Below are 24507 nucleotides of genomic sequence, written 5' to 3' on the forward strand. Positions count from 1 at the left end.
CTATTGAAATTCCAGGAACTAGCGCTTTCATTCATTCCCCACCCCTTTTCTTTCCCTCTATTCTTCTTTCCTTCTTTCTTTCTCTGTTAACAGGGTAGAGACAGAAAGGTTTGTTGTGTACTTTGGGTAAGTGCAGTGAACTGTGGTTTGTCTTCAATGAATCAATGCTTTGTTTTACAAGTGATTAGTTTGAACAGAATCTGTCAATAACTTCTTTTCCTCTCAGGAATCATGTCTTCTGCATCTCTTCAGACAATGCTTGATTGTCCTTTGGTTTTTAATTTGATGGCATGGATTTCTGGCATGAAGCTTTATTTAGGATTTGTGAATGATGAAAGTTACTAATGCATGACTCAGTGTTTGATACCTGTGCTTGATTGCAATATGGATCTGTTGTCTTAAACTGCCAGAAATACAACTTGTCCCACCTAAATGCCTGAGTGGACTAGAACTATAAAGTTTTCTGTTGAGCAGTTATCTTTTTTTTTAAATGAAATAGGTTTAATTTATGTTAACACAAGTTTTTTTGTCTGCTGGCATATTTTTTTATACGCAAAAAATATTACGTATTACCATTTAAAATAGACACTTCCAGTTTGTTCATTGAAATTTTCCTCCAGAAAACATGGAAGATGAATCTGAATTCATCAACCAACATTTAATAAGCTATATCAAAATCATCAGTCTGAAGGTGCATTCTTTATTCATCTTTCAGCAGTAGTTTTTCTTGCATTTTTAATGGAATGTACTTAAAATAACGTAATTGAAAGTATATATCTGATGAAATGAATGCAAGAAATTCAAGCTCTCTCTGTTTAAGTATTTTTGGATAGCTCCTTATGTTTTGATCCAAATAAAAAGTAATACTAAATGTGATTTTAAATTTTTGTTATATGATTCTATTTCTTTTTCTTTGTATTGTGTGCATGTGTGACTAAAAAGCCCCAGAACAATACGCTGTAAAAAATAATCTGAAAGAAAAAGCATCTCAGGAACAAAGGGTGGGGTTTCTGCAAGGGAATGGAACACTCTGATGTGTCTTTCCTAATTCATTATATTCTTTTTAGGTAATTGTTTTCATAATTTATTCTATTCTTGCTATCATAATTTATTCTTAAAATAATCAGGATTCTGATGTCTTTCATGTAGATATGTATTTAAACCTTGACTTTTTTCCTTTCCCAGGGTCAGCATGGAAAATCAAATACTGAAATATGGGTTTACCACTTGTGAGATCACTATTTTGGAAAATGATGATCCTGGAGGAGTGTTTGAATTTTCTCCCTCTTCCAGAGGTCCCTACAGTATCAAGGTAGCTATCTGAATAACTTTTCTTAATTGTTATGGAAAAGTAAATCTTAGCAGAATGCGAGTAAAATGCTGGATTTTCTTTTTTTTACAGGAGGGGGATTCTGTCGAATTGCAGATTGTCCGCAGCAGAGGGAGCCTTGTCAGGCAGTTTCTGCGATACACTGTAGAACCAAGGGACAATAATGAGTTTTATGGAAGCACAGGAATTCTGGAGTTTAAGCCTGGCGAAAGAGAGATCATAATTACTCTTTTGTCAAGGATGGATGGGATTCCAGAGGTAGAAATGAAAATTTTCCTTTCTCTAAATTGTGTTCACAGCATAGCAGTTTGTCACTTATTAAAATATAAGAAAATATATTGTAGCAGAATGAGTATGCAATGCTTTTCTATGGAATGTATTCCCAGTCTCCAAACCAGGGATGCCTGCATTACTAGAAGGTATCTTTGGCTTTAATAGGCCTCTGTGGATTTTTTTTTTGGTAAATTGAAACTGGACTTTTCATCCATCTGAGCTTTTGGCACCCGTGGCATTCTGTACTATAGAATACCACTATTTAATTGAGGCCTGTACAATCCATTGCTTTCTTTTTGTTCTGTTTTTGGTAAATGCCTGCTAACTGAACTCAGTGCTCCCCAGTCTACACTAATATTTTCTGTATAGATGCAAAGATGCAATGCTTATTTTAGTGTTCCATGGTGCATCTACTGTGTTTGTTCAAGAAATATTTGAAGTATAAAGTCACATTATATTAATAATGCAAGCTGACAAGTTTTTTTTAAAATTACCCTAATGTCAGTGTTTTTAAAATCTTTACTTCCACTGTTACAGATGACAAAGATGTACAAAACCATTGTGCATGTAGAAACTGTGTGTAATTTTCTTTTGTTGAAATTGTCCTTTTTTCTGCTGAATAAATCTTTTTATTCTGACTGAGTTTCCCTCTTCCAGCTGGATGAGGCATATGCTGTTGTGCTCAGTGGCTACAGTGAAATGTCAGGCAAGCTGGGGAATGCCACAAGGGTAAATATAACCATTTTGAAGAATGATGATCCACATGGTGTCATTCAGTTTCAACCTGATGAACTATCAGTAACAATAAAGGAAAGTAAAGGAGAAATCATCTATGCTGGTAATTCTTTTTATTAGAGTAACTTCTTTCTCTGCTGTCTGCTCCTGCAAGGCTACTTTTCCCTACTTCACCTTTGTAGGACAATGCCTGACTCAGGAGTTTCCGGAGAGTACAGTATGATGAGCAGTGGAGATTACTGTGGAGGAGGATGGGCCTTGAAGCTATTAGGGATCAATCCAGTTAAAATATAGCTTGAGAATATACCAGACAGGAGGGACAGAGAATTTATTTACTTGCAAGGAACAGCTTGGTGGTAGTAGTACTGCTTGGCGAGCATGAGGTGCTGTGTGAGAGAAGAATGAACTAAATTTTCATACGTGTGATTTCAATTTATCTATCTCTATTGTATCAATAGAGTTGATACAAGTCTTTACTGCTGTAATGGTCTATTATTATGTGGGTTTTTGTGTAGGGCACCTGCATATTAGTTTTGCAAGTGGACTTACTGTTTCCTTTCCTTTTTCTTTATTTCAGCTTTGCTGACCTTTTTAATTTTGAGTTGTTTTTCTGGAGATGCACACTGACTGTACATGTTTACATTTTACAGCCTCTTACAGACTTGTAAGAAACCAAGGAAACTATGGCAGTGTTAGTGTGTCCTGGATTATTGACCCAGCATGTACCAATGACGTCTATCCAGAACAAGGGACTATATTCTTTGATAATCTGGAGTTTTCAAAAAATATCACAATTTACTCTCTACCAGATGAGGTAATAATATTTAAAATACATACTTAGTAATGTGTTTTTGTGTAAATAAATGGAGATAAGAGGAAGTGCTGAAACATTGAAATTTAAGAAGAATCTGTTTTTTAAGAAACTGTTGATTTCTTTTGAGAAGAATCAAAATGCTTGGATAAAAGTGAGTTGACTTAAGTAAATAGTAAGAGAATTTGAGACATTGTGCATTTGAGACATTTACACACATCTTTGTGTGTAAACCAAAAAGTTAGAATCTTTCAATAGTCATGTGCTTAAATTATAATACTAAGTGAACCACTTGTTTTGATAGTAAGAATCCTAATCTCACATTTTAATGCTGATGTATTTGAAGTAAAATAAAAAAGAATGAGAATAATTAGCAATAAAGGAATAAATAAATAAACATAGCTGTAAAAATAAGTTATATCAGCATCAGGAAACTGCAGGGTAACTTTTGGATTATCTGTACAATAGTAAAGATGAGGGGCTTTATTTGCAAAGATTTTTGACTGATGATTATTTTTGTGTGAGTGTATGAACTGTCATTTTTCTTCCTTCATAACACACTTGTGAATCAAGAAATAAACAGCAACACGCAGGAACCCTGTTTTGTTAACCTCCTCAGCTGTTCCTTTTAATTTCTTCATTGTGTCATGTGCAACAAATTAATTTCTTAATACTTTGTCATTCAGGTACCTGAAGAGATGGAGGTATTCATAATCAGATTATTCAATGCCACTGGTGGAGCAAGACTGGGCAATATAACCAGTGCATTTTTACAAATTACGAGGAATGATGATCCCATTTATTTTGCAGGTTAGATATTACTGTTTTTAAATTTTGAATTCATATTCTACCCCATACAGATTTTATCCCAAGACCAGGTTATTGAAAAATCTTAATCCTAGTGGAGCTAGTGTTATAAGACTTACTTTTTTGGTTTTGTTGTATTGCTTTTTTTTTTTACTTAAGAATTTTTCTCATTTTATGTCATTATTCTTTTTGATGGCTCTTGGATTCGTTAGGTAGCTAAGGACAACAATATTCTCTTCTACCTGCAAGTTTTCTCCTTTAACTACATGCACCTTCTCTTTGCACTTAAGGGGGATTAGTTGAATAAGCTGCATGCAAGAAGCTTAGGCTTGAACTTGAATTTGTTGCTTGTGTCTTTTCAGAACCTCTGACAGTGAGCATTACAGAAGGGAGTGTTGCAAACTTTACAGTCCTGAGAAATGGATCTACTAATACTGTTGTCACTGTTCAGTATATTACTGTTAATGGAGATGCAACAGCTGAAGAGGGAGACTTTGTTCCCAGTGGAAAGGATAGTGTAATTCTGTTTGATGTTGGAGAAAGGGAGCAGACCTTATCTGTGTATATTAATGATGATGACACCCCTGAAACTGATGAAGTATTTTATATCTTCCTTTTTAATTCAACAGGTAAAAGCAATGATTTAATATATATTTAGTAACTGTCCTTTGCTTTTTTCTCTATTTTTTATCAGCTGGTTCTTATCATAAAGCAATGTATAAATGCCAGGCATTATATGAATAAGGTTTGCATCAACATTTCTATAAAATTTCTGTACAGTGTGTTTGGATTTTGATCTTCAGTCGTTTAATCAGAAACAAAAATTAAACTATAAAGCTGAAACTGTCCTGCAAAGATAACTTGAGTTGAAATCTCTTTCCAAATGCTCCAAATTAGATGGGGTTTTGACTCATCAGTAAGAAAATATAGGTTAAATAAATAGGTAATTTTTCTCAATTATCTGAGTATAAGGTAGTTCCTGTTTCCTGTATTTCCCGAAGCCAGCTATAATTCAGTCTGATACCCAGCTCTCTTAGAGAACACCAGCTTCGTGGAAATTACTGGAAAAAGCCATACGTCTTCCTTCTTAAATTTTCTTTTTAGTGCTCTCTTTCTACTTGACTAACTTTGTTCAGGATCTGTTGGTATCTTATTGTACCATCCTATTGAAAACATGTTATGACTTTCCTCCTTTCACATATTCCTGCTGGAATGGGCAAAATACAGAATATTTCTAGATGAATTCCTGAAAGGGAAAAAAGAGAAATTATTATTTTTCTTTTTATCATCTGTTGTATATAGTGACCTTGATTGTTTCATCCCTTTTGAAAATTTTATTGGACTCTGAGAAAATACAAATAGAGGTATATGAAGTTAAAACGGGTTGTTCACTTTGGAATAAAAACAAGTCTAGTGCTTTTGAAAAGGGTAAAAACTAGGATGGAGATGAAAACATAATGTACCTTTGTGGACATAAAGAAGTGTTGAAATGTCCCTACTTTGCTAATATACACAAAGAAATACTACTAATTTCCTTACTTCACCAGTATCTTATATTTTTTTCCTTTCAGATAGGCTGTGATATGGGTATGACTAATCTCTTAGGGATTGTTGTTGTCTTGTATTTAGTTAAAGTGCAATATTTCTGCTGAAGGTCTAAAGGAGAGCTAGGATCTCTGAATACATGTCTTTTTCTTCTGACCAATTGACCAAACATTAAGTACTGCCTCTCATACAATCCTTTCTTCTCAGGATTGCATCATCACTTGTCATGTCACTTTTTTTTTTTTCAAATCCACATTCTTGATCCTTGCCTCAGATAATATTTACAATTTTTTACTCTGATTTGTCTGTTAGTGAATAGTTAAAATATTAGTTTGCACTGTTTTATCACTGCTTGCTTCTTTCTTTGCATGAAAGCTGTTGGTGTGAGAAGAAAATACATTCAATTTTAGTTAGCTCCATTTCTGATTCCAGTTTTGATAACATTAACCACCCTCTTTTTAGGGGATACTGTTATCTTTAACGGTGGAGTGGCTACAGTTATTATCGAAGCAAATGATGATCCTAATGGAATTTTCTCCTTAGAACCTCTAGAGAAGCCAGTGGAAGAAGGAAAAAGTAATTTTTTTTTGTAAGTAACTTTTAAATAATATTGTTTCCCCTTTTTGGAATACATATATGTATATCTTGATGTGTGTGTTATTTTAGGGATAGTACTTTGATCTAGTCTTATTTTTTGCATTGCTAAAATTTATTAGAAAAATAGCTTCACCAAATTTTGGATTAAATTATTTGCAGACATATTGAGGATCAACAAAGCATCAAACATCAACTCTTACATTATCAAGTAGACTGTGGAAATTAAAATGAGTACAGAATTCTCAGATAAAATATAAACAAGGATGATTGCAGCACAGGGGGCTTTTTATATCACAAATAAGATTACAGTAAAGGGGGTTTTGTTATACTTTCACGAGAGTGTAGATTCAGAACCATTGAAATGAATGAGCCAAATATAATCTGGACCAATAGAGAAGTAAAAAGATCTTTTCAAAATACAGCTAAATACAGCTATGTGGTTGTTAATTTCTTTTTGCATCCCCCTTTGAAATATTACCCTGCAAAAAACCTATTTCACTGTATTCTTTCTGTTATTTATTTTTCTTCTATCTGTAAATTGAAGATAGGAGCTGTTCTCAAAGTCCAGATGTGCCTTTTTTCTAGGTTCAATATATTTCTCCCTAGTTGGGCCTGTAGCTGCTAGGATGTATTCAGGAACGAGAAGGATTAAGAAATTAAGTTTCATGTCATCTGACCTTTTTATGTTCCTTAAGTGAGAATGTGGTTATAAATTGACAAAAATACTGATTTTCAATGAGAAAATTTTTGACAGGGTAGAAAGAAACATACGTTCACAATAAATCTGATAGGGTGCGCAGTTTAAGAACAGGCTTTTCCACAACTGTTTAATTATCTTTTATATATTTTTATTTGATTTGATTGCGTGTTTTAAGGCCTTGAAGTAGATGCCTATGACTGTGAGTTAAATTTTTATGCGTGTGTTGCACATCTAAAATATTTAAATCTTTGTTAAAAGACAATATTAAATATATATTCTGTGGTTGGTTTTGTTGTGCTGCCCCTTAGAGATTTTTTGGTCCGTAATAATTTTTATTTTTAAATTGATGGTGTGAAGGGGGATGATTTGAACTAAGCCCTTTTGCATACAGGTGCTTTACGGAAGCATATAATTCCAAGGTTACCAACATCTTACCTTGCTTAGTCCTTATTGATAAAATATATTTACTAGGAGACTGTCTCTTCCATACCCCCAAAAGGATTTGACTTTTGTTCAGTACGTAAGAAAAGGGTCAGATTATTTTATAAACCAATGAGTGAGAACAGCTGTGGCAACACTGAGCTTTTTAGAGAGTAACTGGGGTTACTGCAACAGTGCTGCAGTGCTACACTGCAGGATTGGAACGCCCTGCTTAATAACAACTAAAGGAAACTTTGGAAGCAGTAAAAACTTATTGTGTTTCTGTTCCTAGACTACTTTATTGAGTTGATTTTTCAGACTTGTACAATAATGCTTTGCAGTTTTTGCTTTTTGCCACACAATCAGAAATGCTCTTTTTATATGCAAACATATTTTGTTAATAAAGGAACTTCTTTATGTTCAGTTCACTTCTTCAGTTTTTATTTACAATACCTTTTGGAAATTATTGAAATTATGTTACCAGATAGCTATGCAAACAAATATAAGCTTTTTTTAATATTTATTCAATTCTTAATATGGAATAATCAAGTTTGTGAAGGACCTACTATATAACTGAAGTTAAATAACAATACAAAAAAGATTAAGGCACCTTAATGGTTAAAGGAAAAAAATACTTGCAGTTTAATGCCTTCTCTTTCTTCTCTAAGAGTGGCCAGTTAACACAATTTTTAATGTTAATTTGCTGAATTATACATTAATTTTTTTTATTAAAAAATAGAAGTGCAAGACAAACTGATGTTCATCTAAACAGTGCTATTTTACATGTACCATCATTGATTGCTTTCTTTCTAAGACATCTGTGGTATACCTTGATGAAGTGTTATATTGTGAAATTGCAGGCCCTCTAAGAGGATTGTTTTATTGTTCATGGTTCTGTTTGTTATTTTTGCTTATTTAGGACAATGCATACTGTATTCCACAGTAAGGATGATTAGTCTGTGTTTTCCATTGTTAATGGATAATGCTGATGCATACCTGCCAGGACATTGACTCTTTCTGTGTCTCTGAATAGGATTTTGAGACATAGAGGACACTTTGGGAATGTCTCAGTAACCTGGCAGCTGTTTCATAATGACTCTGCACTGAAGCCAGGAGAAGAGTTCTATGAAACATATGGGACTGTGCACTTCATGGATGGTGAAGGATCAAAGCAGATAGTGCTCCATGCTGTTTCAGATAAAATTCCTGAATTCAATGAATTTTACATTTTAAAATTGGTGAATATTTCAGGTACTGTCTTCCATATATCCATTCCCTTCCTATCTGGTAGAAAATAATTACATTTGATCAATTAAAAAGAAAACAATCCTACAAAGAGCTTTGCCTTGATGCCTATGTCATCCTATACTTTTCTTATGACATTTTAGGTTTTGTTTTTCATTTTTTCTTTAATTTAGATATATGAACGCAGTTTTGGAATCAGACCTTTAAAAAAGATGCCTTTTAGTGATTTCAGAGGTGTAGAGCTTTGTGTAGAGCTGACAAAATGAAGATATAAAAGGTTATGCGTATCTACTATAATGGAGATTGGCTGGTTTGTTTGCTTTTTTCTAGAAATTTCTCTAAAATACAAATAGTTACCACTTCATATCACTTAAATTACAACCGCTACAGGCCTGCTACTGAGTAGAGTTCCAAATCTGCTGGACTCCTTCCACCTCAGTACTATTTATGGTCTTCTGTGCCGAGATACAACTGAAAATATGTTGACATTTCTGTAAGTGAAATCCGTATGCATGTACAGAAGATTTCCTACTTAGTGGTGCATGGAGGCTCTACAGTCATACCATGGTCTTCTTACTGTGGAGAAGTAGGTGGCTAATGGCAGGACTTAGGAGAAGTTTTAACACACAACTAGTTACTGATTTTGCAGGGTAATCTCTGTTTATTTGGAGGCAATGAACCAAATGTTGTCATTTCATATTTGTGTAAATCTTGGAATACAATGAGAAATGAATTTGACCTCATGTGTTTCAAATGAAACAAAAGCAACCTATCTCATTACTAATTCAGGAAATCTGAGCTAATCTTGTTGTAACTGAAAGACAGTTATATTCTGCAACTGAAAAATTACATGGCTTGTTTTCTATGAAAATGTTCTTTAGAATGTTTTAAAACTAATACAGTTAATTTATGTTAACCCTAAATTTGGAGAAAATTTTAAGAGTTCAGAGATACTTTAAAGAAGATTTAGGCCTATTTAAAAGGTATTTTGTTTAAACATTTTAAAATACTTAGTAACTTTTTTCAGACCAATAACTTTTACTCTTAATTTCCATTACTTAGGTGGGTCTCCTGGTCCTGGTGGGCAGTTGTCCGACACAAGCCTTGCTGTAACTGTGATGATCCCTTTCAATGATGACCCTTTTGGAGTCTTCGTTATAGATCCAGAGAGTCAGGACAGAGAGATAGCAGAAGATGTTCTTTCTGAAGATGATCTTTCCTATATTACAGACTTCACCATTTGGAGATATCAAGGCACTTTTGGCGCTGTCCGTTTAGGTTGGGAAATACTGTCCAGTACATTTCAAGATGGATTACCATCAATGGTGGACTTCTTGTTGCTGGGGTCGTTTCCAAGTACAGTGCAATCTCAGCCACACATGAGACGCCATCACAGTGGAACAGATGCTTTGTATTTCAGTGGAAAAAAGGATGCATTTGGAATTATTGGTCTGGAGTATCCATATGATGGAAATACTGCAGTAACTAATTTTACATTTTCAGCATGGTTAATTCCTAATGTCAATACTGATGGTTATATAGTTGAAAAGGATGATGGTAATGGGACTTTATATTATGGTGTGAAAATCCAAACAAATGATTCTTATATCTCTGTAGTGCTTCATTATACAGCATTAGGATCCTATATGACATACATAGCCAAAGCAACAGTCCTGAAATATCTTGATGAAAGTACTTGGGTTCACATTCTGATTACTCTGGATGAAAGTATAATTGAATTTTACATGGATGGAATTCCAGTTCCAGGAGGAGTTAAGAGCCTTAAAGGAGAAGCAATTGCTGATGGTGAGGCAATAGATTGTATTGTTTTTCTTCATATGTGAAGTTCTGTGAAATATGGAAGAGTCTAGCTCCTTGATGTATGCAAGATTCGGAAATTATTATATCTGATTAGTTAAAAGCAATTCATAGAAAATTCTAGGGATTTTCAAAAACCATATAAATGGAAGTAAGAGCTGGGAGATTTTCAAAAACCATCAGGACTGTAAGGGAGCTTGAATGTCAATAATTTAAAAATAATAGTTAGTAATTATGTTTCCACATGTAGGCTTATAGATATATAACTATACATATAGTTATATATATTTACAATTAAGATTTTGATTAGATTTACAGTACTGTGGCTAAGATTTTTTTCTCTTGATTTCTGAAACAAAATACAATAATTTTTTTGATTCTAGTTGTGTATGATATTACAGCTAAACCATGACCTTTTAAGCAATGGGAGTTTCAGGGTTTAGATTTACTTAATTGTGTATTTACATGCTATATGAAAATTTTGCCCATCTGTTCAATGATGTTCGAAATTACATTAGCATATGTACTTCCGTTCCTCTAACTTGATATTCCCAGATGTGACTTAGTCATACATAATCATTACGGACTTTTACACTCAACTAGCATAGCAGTGAGCATCATAATAATTCCTTTGCAAAGTCAGGTATTGTATGGTAGGGATATGTTTATGTTTATTCTTTCTTTTGCATTTCCTCACTCTTCCATGTGCTTCTTTTTCATAGCAGTAATCTCCTTCTTTTCCTTTCTTTCTCTCCCTATTATTTCACAGGTTTTCTTTCATGGGGATAGGCAGACTATGATTATCAAATTCTTGAGTACAGGCTCCTCTGTAGGAGGAAAATTTGATAACATGCAGTGATGTTAAATGCATATACATCTACATGAATGCATGTGCACAAACATAAAGCTCTGTCTGGGTATACTAGAAGTCTATGCTAAGGTTTTTAATCTCTCACCATTTAATGTTGGATACAGTGGGTGCTGTAGCCTGGCTTTTCTCACCATCCTCTGCCTTGTGTCTTGGGACCATTAACAGTTGTGGTTGCTTGTTTCTAGGAGTGACACTCAGTGGCACATTTCCTTCCAAAATCAAAAACCAGCTGAAGAGATATGTTCTCTATGTTTTAGAGTGATAGGAGTATGAGCTATCAGCTTAGTTTATTTGTGAAAAAGAGAACTGTCATCCTCTGCTTTGCTGAATAGAATAATTTTCTGGAGAGAAAGAAATGTTAAAGCAGTTGTAAAAAGTGCTTGGAACTGGGTCTGCATTTCTTAAGCCTCTCTTTCAGTGCATAAGGGTATAAGCACGTCCTGTGTAGCTAATACTCTGATCATCAGAATGTATTCTCTGTCCTAGCAGAGGACACATTAAATATACAAGGATAAAATGGGTACAGCAAGTGTTTGGAAAAACAAATTTGAGATGGGCTGCAGCTGGCTGTGAATTTTTTTAATGGAAAGAAGTCTCCATTAAAGTTTCTAAGAGAAGTTTCTAAGATTCATTAAGATAAAGTATGACGACAATGTGTGGATAGAATTAGTAGGATGAAAAACATGAACCATCTAGGAAGGAATTGTTTGACCTGAAATGATCTACCTGTAGCACTGAGATGAGGCTTCAGGAGCCTCCCAGTCTACATTTCAAGATTAATGTGATTATTAACCTAGGGACAATCAACAATTTACCATAGATTATTAAATAATTACATATATTAGTTATTTTGAACCCAATAACATGAGAAAAATTCTAATTTTCTTCTCAGGTCCAGGAATAGTGAGAATTGGAGCAGGAATCAATGGCAACAGCAGGTACACAGGTTTAATGCAGGATGTAAGGCTTTATGAGAGAAAACTGACACAAGCAGAGATCTATGAACTCCATGCAACTCCTGCAAAGAGTGATGTACACCCTGTCTCTGGGTATTTGGAGTATCGGCAAGGAGAAACCAATAAATCATTCATTGTGTCTGCAAAAGATGACAAAGAGGAAGAAGGAGAGGAGTTATTCATCTTAAAGCTCATTTCTGTGTGTGGTGGAGCTCGAATTTCAGAAGAAAACACAACAGCAAGGTTAAGAATACAGAAAAGCGATAATGCTAATGGTTTATTTGGCTTCACTGGACCATGTATTCCTGAGGTAAGATGCTCATAAGGAAAGCTACACGAGAAATTTTAGACACAATCAAACTAATGGCAAAGCTAACTAACCTTTGAAGGGCCTTGATTCTACATTTTCAGTTTCTGTAGTCAAGCAAAGTTTTCTAGAATTTGGAATTGTGTAAGTTCTGTTCATACAGCCTCAGTCACTCTAGCATTTCCAATATTACTTTTATTTAATCCCCTCCAAATTATTTTTATTAAGAAAATTTATCTTATTACACAAATTGAAGACTAAGGCTTAAAATTTCCTACAACAGTTTTTTTCCTCTACTTCTGTAACTTCTGAGACTGTAACCTGATGTCATCTTGGAGGGAGTTCATTTTCTTCTTAGTATCTGGTACAGTTCTGTGTTTTGGATTCAGGATGAGAATAATGTTGATATCACAAGGATGGTTTGGCTGTTGCTATGTACGGCTTCTCCTGAGTCGAAGACTTCTGTGTCATGCTCAGCTAGTGAGGAGCTTCACAAAAAGATGGGAGGGAGCATGTCCAGGACAGCTGACCTGAATTGGCCAAAAGAACATTCCATATTACAGAATGTCAAGTCCAGCGTATAAACTGGGGGAATTACCTGGAATGCAGTTGGTAATTTTTTGGAAATGGGCTGGTTTTGGTCAGCACGTGGTGAGCGATTCTGCTGTGCAGGAATTGTTTCTCCTGAGTTCTCTTCTAGTCTCTTCCTCCCTTAAATTAAATCATCATCATTTTCGTCATCATATTTGATATGAATTCACTTAATACTGGCTGGAAGTTACTATTTTTAAACATTAAATATGGAGGTGACCATCATATATGCAGTATATGAACCTGAATCTTTTTTTGAGGGCATTGAAATAATTGTAATTACTTTTGTAGTTTTTTAATCATTATGAGGGAGAAAGACATGATACCCATTTCTATTATTAGATTATTTTGGGAAAAAAGTTCATAATGATTTCAAATTTGGGAGCTCTTATGACCTCTTAAGTGCATCCTTTCTATCTGAAGTCCTTATGATGTGTTTGAAGGCAACTGTCTTGCCTGACTGGTGATAGTATTTGGTTCGGTTCAGTTTGTTTTCCAGGTGCCTACCATCTGCTACCATAATGGATTCCTTCAGTTTCCAATGCCACTGATAATTCTGTGATGTCACAGATCAACAATCAACCGTAACGCAAAATTAAAAATTTATGTGGCATGTTAATTGTTTAGCCTTTATCTTGTAGCATTGTTTATCAGTAGTTTAATTTCCTTATGTCTGTATCTGTCCATTAAGCAGCTGAAGGCATATTCAGTATTTGCACTGTGCTATACAGCAGCTCTGAAATTTACCTAATGCTTAAGATAACTTTAGTCATTCTGATAACTTTCAACTAAAATGATTTTCTATTTTAGTTTGATGATCATAAATTTTTTAATGCACTTTCCCAGTATCAATACCTGATTTGTTCCAAATATGTGAAATTGTTGCTGCTAAGGACATGTTCTCTATGAAGACAGAATTGCAAAGAGTACTGTAGCACAAAAAGTTCTTCAGTTTTTTCCCAAATTATAATAGTATAGTTTAATTTAAATGTATCTATTTTTTCCGTAGTGGTTTTAGTCAGGGAAAGGAGGAATCAAAATTTTTCTTTAAATTAAAATTAAAATAGCTGACATTAATATAAAACAGTATAGTCTTTTGCTTTTGATATACACATTTCAAACATTGATTCTGTTTTTGTGTCCAAAAGAAACAACAGGGTACAGTTACTGGCTGACCTCAGGGAAATGCTAGAAGCTATTGCAATTTCCATTAAGATTGTTCTGACCGCCATCAACATCAGTTTCAGCTTCCTGTCACTCCAGAAGTGCTGGAAGTAACATGACAGCATAAAGAATTCTGAACATTTGAATAGCATTAGAGAATTCAAACTTTTACATTTGTTGCTTTGATTTAGTTTGATCATAACAAATATGTCAATTTCTTGCTTTCTTCCAGGCTGCTGATGAGGGTTCCACTATATCCTGTGTCGTGGAGCGAACAAGGGGCGCCCTAGACTATGTGTATATAAATTACATTATCTCACAGGTTGATTCCAGGGGCATTAATTACTCCGTTAGCGATTTTTCTAACAGCAGTGGCACTATCACATTCCTTCCTTGGCAGAGATCAGAGGTAAACCCTACCTTCTTATTAAATAATCATCCTGTCCTTTGCAAACCTGCTGGAAAACACCTTCTGAGGATGCTTGACTGGTTTTCATACTAAAGAGTCTTTTCTTCACATGGCTTTTATTACATTTTGCAGCATTTTTTTCATCTTTGACATCTAACAAGTGATAGGATAGATGCCTATCTATCTGTGTGCATCTCACTTCAGGCATTACTGTGCGTGCATGAATGCTTAAATGCAAATAATTGCACATAAGATATGTTTACATATATGTATATATTAGATATTTGTATACCTATATATATATGTCAAGTATAGGTAGTCCTGGGCTTGAATAGTGGAGCCAGTGACTTCTGAAATTGGAATATAATCAGATTTTGCATCTGAGTTGTGGAGATCAGTTTTATCTTCACAACAATTAAATAGACAACAGTCAAATTCACTGCTGTAATCAAATGTCTTGCAACTGTTAACCATATTCTGTCTCTTTTGATTAATCTATTTCTGTGAATTTGATCCCAACCAATAGCATGGGAATTTTAGATTTATTTGAAAAAGAGGTGTGGGACTGCAATACTGTAGGAAGTTCATAAGTATTTTTTATTGTTGTTTGTTAAATAGAAAGGGTGGGTTGATAGTAGAAAATACTGTCTTTAATTTTCCTTCTGTCATTCTGTTGAAGTCAGTAGGGACTGAGCGAAACCTACTGACATAATTTGGAAAGATCCCAATGACTCACTTAGAGCTGTGGATTTGGTCCCACTTAAACAATGTAACTGATTACAGCTTGGCAAAAACTTGTGATTTTGGAAAATATTATGCTTCTGACAGTTTATTAGCTTTAATTCTCTACTGAAATGTATTACTGCATTACATACAGTCATTTAAAGTTAAATTTGCCGAGCTTTTCCAGTCTGGCAGCATGGATGAGGCTTGACTTCATAAAGTAGTAGAAAAGGTCTGGTGAGCCCTCTTGCTCCATTGCTATGTGATCTAATATATGGTCTACATATAGAGAACCTAATGGTCACGGCCCTAAGAAACAGACTGGGAGCAGTTGCTCATCAGGTGAAAAATCTTAAAGAGAATTTCCATTGATATTTTTAAACTACTCATTCCCATGGCTCTACAACAGCTTCCTAAATTTTTTCTTCTGTATATTTGTTAAATCACAATATATAGGAAGTAGGAATCATCTGAGATTAATATTATAGTTTATGCAGAGCAGATTATGTTACATGGTAGGATGATCTGTAACCTCAAGTGTCAGGTGGCATTAAAAGCTCACTTCACTTGCTCTCTAAATTAGATTAATTGCTGTAAAGTCTCTGACAGCTTGGTAAAGACGTTTTTGGAACTGGCATTCTAAACTTATCATAAGGTTAAATAATTTGCAGGGCAATAATGTCCTCTACATTTCTTTCTGAATTCAGAGCAGATACAGCTGATTGACTAAAAACTTAATTGTTTAAAAGGGTCATAAACTTCCTAAGGGATGTATGTTGCATACTTTGATTTCTCCATTATTTGGTCCTTCTTTAGGTCTTAAATTTGCATGTTATTGATGATGACATTCCGGAGCTAAATGAATATTTCCGTGTGACATTGGTCTCTGCAGTGTCTGGAGATGGAAAGCGAGGTTCAACTCCTACCAGTGGAGCAAGTATAGATCCAGAAAAGGAAACTACTGATATCAGCATTAAAGCCAGTGACCACCCATATGGTAACAATGTTGAAGATGATACAGTCTTATTGCAGATTTATATATACTTCTAGCTCAAGAGGTAAAAAATTTGCCTAGCCTAGATAGATGAGGAAGCAATGAAAAGTATTACACTTTATCTAACTTGAGATTAATTCATAATTTTTATACAAGAATGAAAGTCAAATTAATTACTCTTGAGAATATTACAAAAAAGAAATTAAAGCTGCCCCAACGAAACATGGGATCATTTGCAAGAAAACAACATTGCATGTTGTTAATTTTATGGTCGTTTTTGTGAAATGAGAATTTGTTAAATGAGAATTTGTAACAGAGGGAGACATTTAAGCACTTATTATACCAATAAGTATCCAATATTATGACATTTGAGTTCTTTTGGGAAGCGTTGAATTCATTCTTGGGAAATAGTTTTTTTAAGACTAACATGAATATCAGTGAGAGCGAGAATAGTACATAGTACATTCCTGGAAATAGCATGATTGAATCCTAAAGGCATCTTAATATGTTTAAAATTTCATGAACATTAAATATAGATATTATAAATATTTTTGTTTAATTTTTATTATTATAATTTGAATTTTATATGAGAAGCCATGTAAATTATAATTTTTGTCTTTCAGGTCTACTGCAGTTCTCACTGGGGCCACCTCCTCAGCCCAGTGATAACATGATTGTGCCAGCCTCTACTGTGCCCCATATCACTGTTAAAGAAGAAGTTGGACACGTCAGATTATTGGTAGTTCGTGCACAAGGGCTTCTTGGAACAGTCCTTATGGAATACAGGACGGTGCCACTTACAGCTTTCAGTCCTAAAGATTATCAGGTAAGGTCATTGCCAAGATGTGTAATTATTTTAGAATTTAATTAAAGCTATTTGTCCTGGAAATAGCCATCAGTTTGAATATTTTAGCTCTGCTGTGATTCTTTTCACAGAAATAGTTAAATAGTTTATTATGGTGTTGTGATAGATGCATAATACTATACAAATATAAAGCTCCTGGGTTTGATTTTGATATCCTTAAGAAAATTGTCAGTGCAGGAAGAATGGGTATTTTCTATTGTTTCTGATTATACCAGACTTTATATGACCATACAAGTGCATATGCAGGTGAAGATAATATTAGTACTTACTAGGACTTGTACATATTCAACAACATAGCTTATAAGTACATTTTCTTTGACTGCAGGTTGTGCAGAAAAATGTAGATAAATGAAGATGCTTATAATTCAGTGAATTTAGATTGCTATTATAACAAAGGCTCAGCAGATTTTTTAAAGTTAAAGTGAAGAAAAGTAGATGTTTTGATAAAAAGCAAAAGAATTGAGGATTTATTTCTTTTTTCGTTTGGATGAGAACACTAAACTTGAACAAAACTGTGAAGATCTGTCATGTTTCAGGCTGTTTGGGGCTCAATGGAATTTCAGCCTGGAGAAAGATACAAGTACATTACTGTTAACATCACCGACAATTCTATTCCTGAACTGGAAAAAACTTTTAAAGTGGAGCTGTTGAACCCAGAGGGAGGAGGTAAGGCACATAAATCAACCCACTGGTTGTATTTTTGTGATCTTTATTTATCCCTTAAAATCTAACCTTGTGAACTATTTCCATGTTATTTCTAAACACACACCCTCCAGAAAGCGGTGATTCTTTTTCCAAAAAAACTGTCCTTCATGTGTTTTGTTAATCACTGCTGTAAACAATCTGATCTCAAAAGTATATTACTGCCATACATTCAAAGGCAATTGCTGCTTTTTAAATTACATAATTCCATAGTTGAGAGAAGGAAATAAAGAAATGTAAAAAAATTTCTTTTTTCAGTATTTAAGGTTTAACAGCCGAAGGTGTGCTTTTTATTACCACTTAAATGAAACTGGAAAAATTGCAATAAACTGGCTCATAGCTTATTCAAATGGATTATAGCCTTAGAAAATTGTGGGTTTTGAGATGCCTGCAGAGTTTAACTGAGTTGGAGAACTAGCTAGAAGCTAGTGTAAATCTTGCTGTGAGATGTTAGTCTTAGAACTGTTGGCAAGCATGAGTGCTCTACCATGTAAAATCAGTTTTGCCTTACAGAATTTCTTGATTTACAGAATTTATTTCCATTGCAAAAATTTTTAAAGGAGATTCCTCCTGGTTGGAGGAAAAGAAGTAATTCAAAATATTGAGAGCCATAAAGTGCCTTTTTAACTGATATTTTTCTAAGCAATTCAGAATTGCAAGTGTGATGCCTTCTGGAAAGTTAGATCATATTAACGTGAATGTCTGTGCTGCAGTGCAGCATGATGGTGTTATGCTAGGATTCTTTTCATAAAACTTTGAGCTTTCATGCCTGTGAAATTTTTGGTCAAGTAGTTGTTTCAGTTAAGCAAACTTTTCTCTTTCACTTTTTTTGGTTAGAAAACTTACAGCTAAGTTTGGTAATTTGCTAGATGCAGATACTTCCTCAGCACAATCTTTTGGAGCTTTCCAACACCACTGCAAGCACAAAACTTAGAATAAAGGCTCTATCAGTTAAGCTGCCATTTTTTTTCAACTTTCTGGCACAAATTTTTGATTTGTGAGAAAATATTACAGTAAGAGCATTTCATAGGGTCTAGCGACTTCTTCCCTCTCCTCCCTGCCCCATTTCTAATTTCTCCATTAGGATTGAGAAAGAGGGAACACAGAAAGAAAGGTAAAAAAAAAGATAAAGTTACATGTATTTTCCTTCCTTCTGACTTCCCTTTACGATTCCAGTGCAATAAATTAAACAAGAGGTAGCATATTCAATATTTTTTAGGAGAAATTAATTTTGAAAATTGACGCTTTCCTAAAATACACCTCTGTCTTTTTGTGTTATCCAGAAATGTGTAAATTACTTTCTGCTTTCCCTTTATTTTTAAATGTATATATGTGTATATATCTGTATGTCTGTCATCTTAAAGTTGCTGAGCTCTTTAGAAATGATGGAAGTGGTAGTGGTGATGGAAACATGGATTTCTTCTTTTCAACTGTCCCTCAACATGGTAAGCTTTTTTGATTAATCCTGTATTTTATTTATAAGTGTAATACATGTCATAAATTATTATGCTTGATGCAACTTCCTTTACATGCAGTTAGAGATTATTAATTTAGATTTAACTTAAAGTTTTGCCAAAAAAATTATTTTCCATTTTAACTTAGGTGTAATTTCATTAGCAGTCAGTGTTTAGTGTAAAGCAAAGTACAACAGGCTCATATATAATCAAAACTATATTGTTGTAAAACACAATATAGCAATTCAGAATTAAAGCTTATAAAATTATCTTTGTCTGAGCATTGTCAAATTTTCCTGGGAGGAAAAAGCAAAGATACTTTTAAAATTGAAGGCAATTTTAGAACTATGTTTAATAATACATTATATAATTTACCCTTCATGGCAAAAATACTCTTAAAGAAAAGTAAGTTTTGTTAGATTTTTTAATTAAATAATTTCATCTTTTTCATTTTTCCTCTTTCCTTTCTTCATGTTTCTATTTATGTCATGATATGGAGAAAGCAATGTTAATTAATATTGATAAAAAAATCAATTGCATATAGGACTTCAAATGAAAACCTGAAAAATGTAAAAATGTTATATGAACACCCAAATGCCAGTAGAGTAATATTTTTTCTTTTATTATTTTATTCTTTTTTCTTTCTTCTTTTTTCTTTTTTCTTTTTTTCTTTTTTTTTGAAAGGGAAACATTGTGTTTCCCTTTCACTTGTTTCCAGGAATAGTTTCCTTTAGTGCCAGACTCTTTTTTTCTCTCTGAGCAGTAAGTTATGTCACCCAATACAATATCTTCAGAAGTAGGATTTACTTGACTTGGTGGGGTTTTTTTTGGTCATTTTTTTTCCATTTCAGTTTATGTCAGGATGAGATCTGCATTCATCATGTCTTTCCTCTTATACTGTGGTTTATAGTAGAACTCCTCACTGTCCTAAATACTGCTCCATTTTCATTCATTAAACCTGTAATTTTATTTTTGTTCCTCCCTTAAAATAATACTTTTTTTAATTGCATAGTTCCATAGAAGAACTGAGGGGACTGCCTTACTAAGTTCAGCTCCTTTTAGGTACAGGGGATTATCATGTGTTTTAAAATGAAAAAACCAGAGATAAACAGCACAAATACTTCATACTCTCTTTTGTATTTTTGTAGCTTATTTCTTCAGCTGCTTTCTTTCATGTAAGAAAACATGAGAGATAAAAATAACCCTTTTTGGAACTCTCATTTAACAGCTAGCTTAGGAATTGCATCCCACATCCTCGTGACTATTGAGGCTTCTGATGATGCTCATGGTGTGTTTGAGTTCAGTGCTGAGTCCCTTTCAGTGAATGGAACTGAGCCTGAAGATGGAGATAGCAATGTTGTGCTGCAGGTTAGAAACCTTTGAGTCTTATATTGTTGCATTGTACTCTTCTGTCTGTTTTTACTGGCGTTCTGTGATGTTTTTGTCATTAGTCTATGGGGTTTAGAACGACTTTGTCGTGAATATTTTTTTTTTCCAGTCATGCAGTGTTTGCTAATGTACATTATTCAGCTTGAAACTAAAATAATAATAATATCCAAAAACTTAAAATCTTCTATTTACTTAGAATCAAGGGACTACTGTCTTAAATAAGTGTTGATAATACAAGTTCTCCAGAGCTGACGTAATAAAACTGACATGCTTTTAAAACACAGACGTATCTTTAATTCATCATGCTATTGTGTTTGCTTAATTACATTTCACACTTCTATGTTTCTTTCTCATAGAACAAAAATATGCACATCTTTTTATGTTTTTCTTAGGTTGTGAGAAGTCATGGGGCCTTATCTCAGGTGACATTGCATTGGATCATAATCTGCGATCTCAGCAATGATCTGGTCTCTACAGATGGGAATGTAACATTTGATGTTGGCCAAGTGAGAGCAAATATTACATTACAGATTTCTCCTGATGATGTTCCTGAATTGGATGAGATGTTTTCAGTCTTGATCATCAATGTCTCCCTTGGTCGTCTTGGAAATCATACTAATGCAACATTAACTATTTTAGCAAATGATGATCCATATGGAGTCTTCATCTTTTCTGAGCAAAACAGACCAATAAAAATTGAGGAAGAAACAGAAAATGTCTCTCTGACAGTTGTAAGATGCGGTGGTCTCCTTGGTACAGTAATGGTGAAATACAGAACTATTGGTGATGAAGAAAAGTTGCCCTTTCTTCCACCTGATGTTGTAAGAGCAACAGAGGGAAAAGACTATATACCCATTACAGGTTATGTGATCTTTGGAACCAATGAAAGTGAGGCCACAATATACTTGCCTATTTTGGATGATGATGATCCTGAGAGGTCAGAATCTGTTTTTGTGGAGCTAAGCAGTGTTGTTTTGATCAAGAAAGTTCAGGATCGGCCAAGTAAGTGTCTTACATAAAACCTACAATTTAACAATGAAGGTTAGTATTTATATAAAACAGGAGAAACTGCAGCAAGACAAATGAACTCCAATTAACTCCAATGAATGTCTGCCAAACTCTATATACTTAAGATATCTCTTAGTTACCTGACTTGTGCCTGTTGACTTTTATTTCCTTTGGCACACTATTTTAGTGAAAAAGTATGAGTATTTCTTTTTCCGTTTTGCTTTTCTTATGGAAAGTGTTTCAGGCCAAATATGTTACGATATTTGTTTGTGCACTAATACATGCTTATTTAGCTTTGTTTCTGGAAGTTCAGTAGTAGAAGATAGCTAAGCTAGTTTTTTAAATTAAACTACAAAAAAGTCTTATTAAAAAAAAGTGTTGTGCTGCTTTCTTAGTGTTGACAATGTTTACTTAATTTCTCATTCAGATAAATTCGGGTCATTACAGCCTGAGTGTGCTTACAGTCATTTGTGCTTCAGAGCTTCTTAGCATGTCTAATTGCTGCCCTTGCTCACAGATTAAGGGGTACCTTCAAATATAATTCCACTTGGAGTTGAAATCTTACTTATATTTCATCATATCAAAAGTAAAACTGAAGTTATTGTGAACTGTATTGATCTTATTATTAGTCTTATGGTTAAATAAGTAAATAAATTCACAGTATTTCATCTATTCAAAAAATTATGGCTTGTATGCTCCAAAGCATAGTAGAATAATGTTCAGATTTTCTGCCAGAACAGAACTTAGACCGATGTATTTTGATGTGGCTTGTAGTTATGCTTTGTCCAATTCCAAAAAAGATAATTTTCATGAAAACTAGAGACAACTAAATTTACATGTGTGCCTGTGAACTCTATAGCCATAGTAATCATTTCAGGTACCACTCACTAACTTTTTTCTTTATATTTCAGTTATAAATTCTCCTCGACTTGGTTTAGCAGGTGAGACAATAGCTCATGTGATTATCGATGCCAATGATGATGCTTTTGGAACACTTCAGCTTTCAGCTTCAGCTGTGCGAGTTGCTGAAAACTATGTTGGACCAATCATTAATGTGACCAGAACTGGGGGAATATTTTCAGATGTTTCTGTGAAATTTAAAGCTATGCCAATAACTGCAACAGCTGGTAAGAAAGCAGAAGAGCAGAACTATGCAGCCTTTGTTAAAGTTGAAACAAGCAAATGTGTAATGAATGATCTGTTGTATAACAAGAATGAAATAAAAGACATTGACTGTACTTAGCAAATATGAATCTAAGACTACTAGACTACGAAGTAGTCTCTAGGACTGCTTAGACAGTTATAAATTGTGCGCACTATATTTCAGCTAGGTCCAAACTGATTAGGTGAATGATACATGTTCTGAGAACTTTTAATTTCATTTTTATGTAACAGTGTTACAAATGTGTAGATTTATATCAGAGTAAACTTTCAATTAGTTTCTAAGGCATAGCTGTGATATAGTGTATCACAGATGTTCCTCTAGACACTTGAGACAAGTTTGTCTAAAATGAAGTTAACACATAAAAGGTGTGCTTTACTGAAGTCTGCTTTGACAAGGCGCTTCTGTTTCACTTCTGTCTCTTGGAAAGTGGGACAGGAATTATAAATCAGATAGAAACATCTTGGTAGCGTGACCTTGTAAACAACAGACAATAATGGATCTTTTCTAACTACCTCTTGGTCTAACAGTTCAGAATCTCTCTCTCTTTTGGTCAGCCAAGTTTTATTTTGATCCAACCACACATCTAAAAGGCAACAGGACATAAATAAATAAATAAACAATTGTTTTGGGTCTAAAGATAAAGGAAAAGACATCATAAAACACAGAGAAATGCATGTGTAAGCAAAGAGAAAATGGGTATTTATGATAATGTTCACCACACTGAACCATAAAGCATTGATATTATCTGTGTTTTATTATTTTGGATTTTTTCATCTACAAATCTAGGTGAGGACTACAGTGTAGCTTCATCAGATGTTGTCTTACTAGAAGGGGAAACAAGTAAAGCTGTGCCAATTTATATAATTAATGATATCAATCCTGAGCTTGAGGAGTCGTTTTATGTTCAGCTGCTGAACCAAACAACAGGAGGAGCCTTGCTTGGATCTTTGACGAGGGCAATCATAACTATTGAGGCTTCTGATGACCCATTTGGATCCTTTGGTAAAGGAGTACATATTTTCTTTCTTCCATTTACACTTTTTTTTCTGGGCGTTTGTGGGGGAGCTGCAACTTGGCAGCTGAATAAAAACATTCAGAAGTTTATAGAGAGTATAGAGAGTAAAGGAAAAGATAAGATGAACTGAATTACAACATGTAATAAAAGGAGTAGTGGGGCTTTATTATAACAGAAGCATTGAGCCTCTTGGAGGCTCTGATAGTTGGCACCAAGCAGTAAAACAAGAGGCAATAGGCAGAAACTGATGTCCAGGAAGTTCACCTGAACATGAGCCAGACCTTCTTTACTGTGAAGGTAGTGGTGCACTAGAATAGGTTGCCCAGAGAGGTTGTGGAATCTCCTTTAGTGGAAACATCTGAGAAATGTCTGGACACATTCCTGTGCCCATCAAGTAGGGATGACCCTACTTGAGCAGGGAGCTTGAATTGGATGATCTACAGTGGTCCCTTCCACCATGACCCATTCTGCGATTCTGAAAAACAGCAATTTCTACTTAACGTATTCCATGTTAAATAGTTATAGTTTATTTCTTTAATAAGTGACATGAAATCTGGTAAAGAGTTTCTTTGCTGGGAATAATTATGAAGTTATATTCTAAGACCTTAGAAAT

General features: G+C 34.2%; 1 protein-coding gene across 9 annotated transcripts in view; it reads left to right on the top strand.

Moving 5' to 3' along the window:
- ADGRV1 (adhesion G protein-coupled receptor V1) overlaps positions 1 to 24507 on the top strand; it is a 273337-nt gene that overhangs the window by 33394 nt on the left and 215436 nt on the right. For 6 of the 9 annotated variants that reach the window (XR_003381833.2, XM_026797296.2, XM_026797297.2 and 3 more), the window contains exons 12-31: positions 94 to 126; positions 1186 to 1312; positions 1403 to 1588; positions 2261 to 2441; positions 2989 to 3152; positions 3836 to 3959; positions 4319 to 4585; positions 5964 to 6090; positions 8252 to 8469; positions 9526 to 10269; positions 12045 to 12418; positions 14403 to 14579; positions 16119 to 16299; positions 16920 to 17122; positions 17698 to 17827; positions 19228 to 19308; positions 20546 to 20685; positions 21099 to 21708; positions 22626 to 22841; positions 23666 to 23881. Coding sequence is in view for 8 of the 9 variants with exons in the window: in XM_026797296.2 (XP_026653097.1) it covers positions 94 to 126; positions 1186 to 1312; positions 1403 to 1588; positions 2261 to 2441; positions 2989 to 3152; positions 3836 to 3959; positions 4319 to 4585; positions 5964 to 6090; positions 8252 to 8469; positions 9526 to 10269; positions 12045 to 12418; positions 14403 to 14579; positions 16119 to 16299; positions 16920 to 17122; positions 17698 to 17827; positions 19228 to 19308; positions 20546 to 20685; positions 21099 to 21708; positions 22626 to 22841; positions 23666 to 23881 (4499 nt within the window). In the remaining variant the exon portion in view is untranslated. Of the gene's footprint in view, positions 1 to 93; positions 127 to 1185; positions 1313 to 1402; positions 1589 to 2260; positions 2442 to 2988; positions 3153 to 3835; positions 3960 to 4318; positions 4586 to 5963; positions 6091 to 8251; positions 8470 to 8855; positions 8957 to 9525; positions 10270 to 12044; positions 12419 to 14402; positions 14580 to 16118; positions 16300 to 16919; positions 17123 to 17697; positions 17828 to 19227; positions 19309 to 20545; positions 20686 to 21098; positions 21709 to 22625; positions 22842 to 23665; positions 23882 to 24507 lie in introns of those variants that run through there. The other 3 variants (XM_026797294.2, XM_026797295.2, XM_026797299.2) reach the window with 2 other exon arrangements.

This window comes from Zonotrichia albicollis, chromosome Z, assembly GCF_047830755.1.
Source record: "Zonotrichia albicollis isolate bZonAlb1 chromosome Z, bZonAlb1.hap1, whole genome shotgun sequence".
Taxonomy (NCBI): Eukaryota; Metazoa; Chordata; class Aves; order Passeriformes; family Passerellidae; genus Zonotrichia; species Zonotrichia albicollis.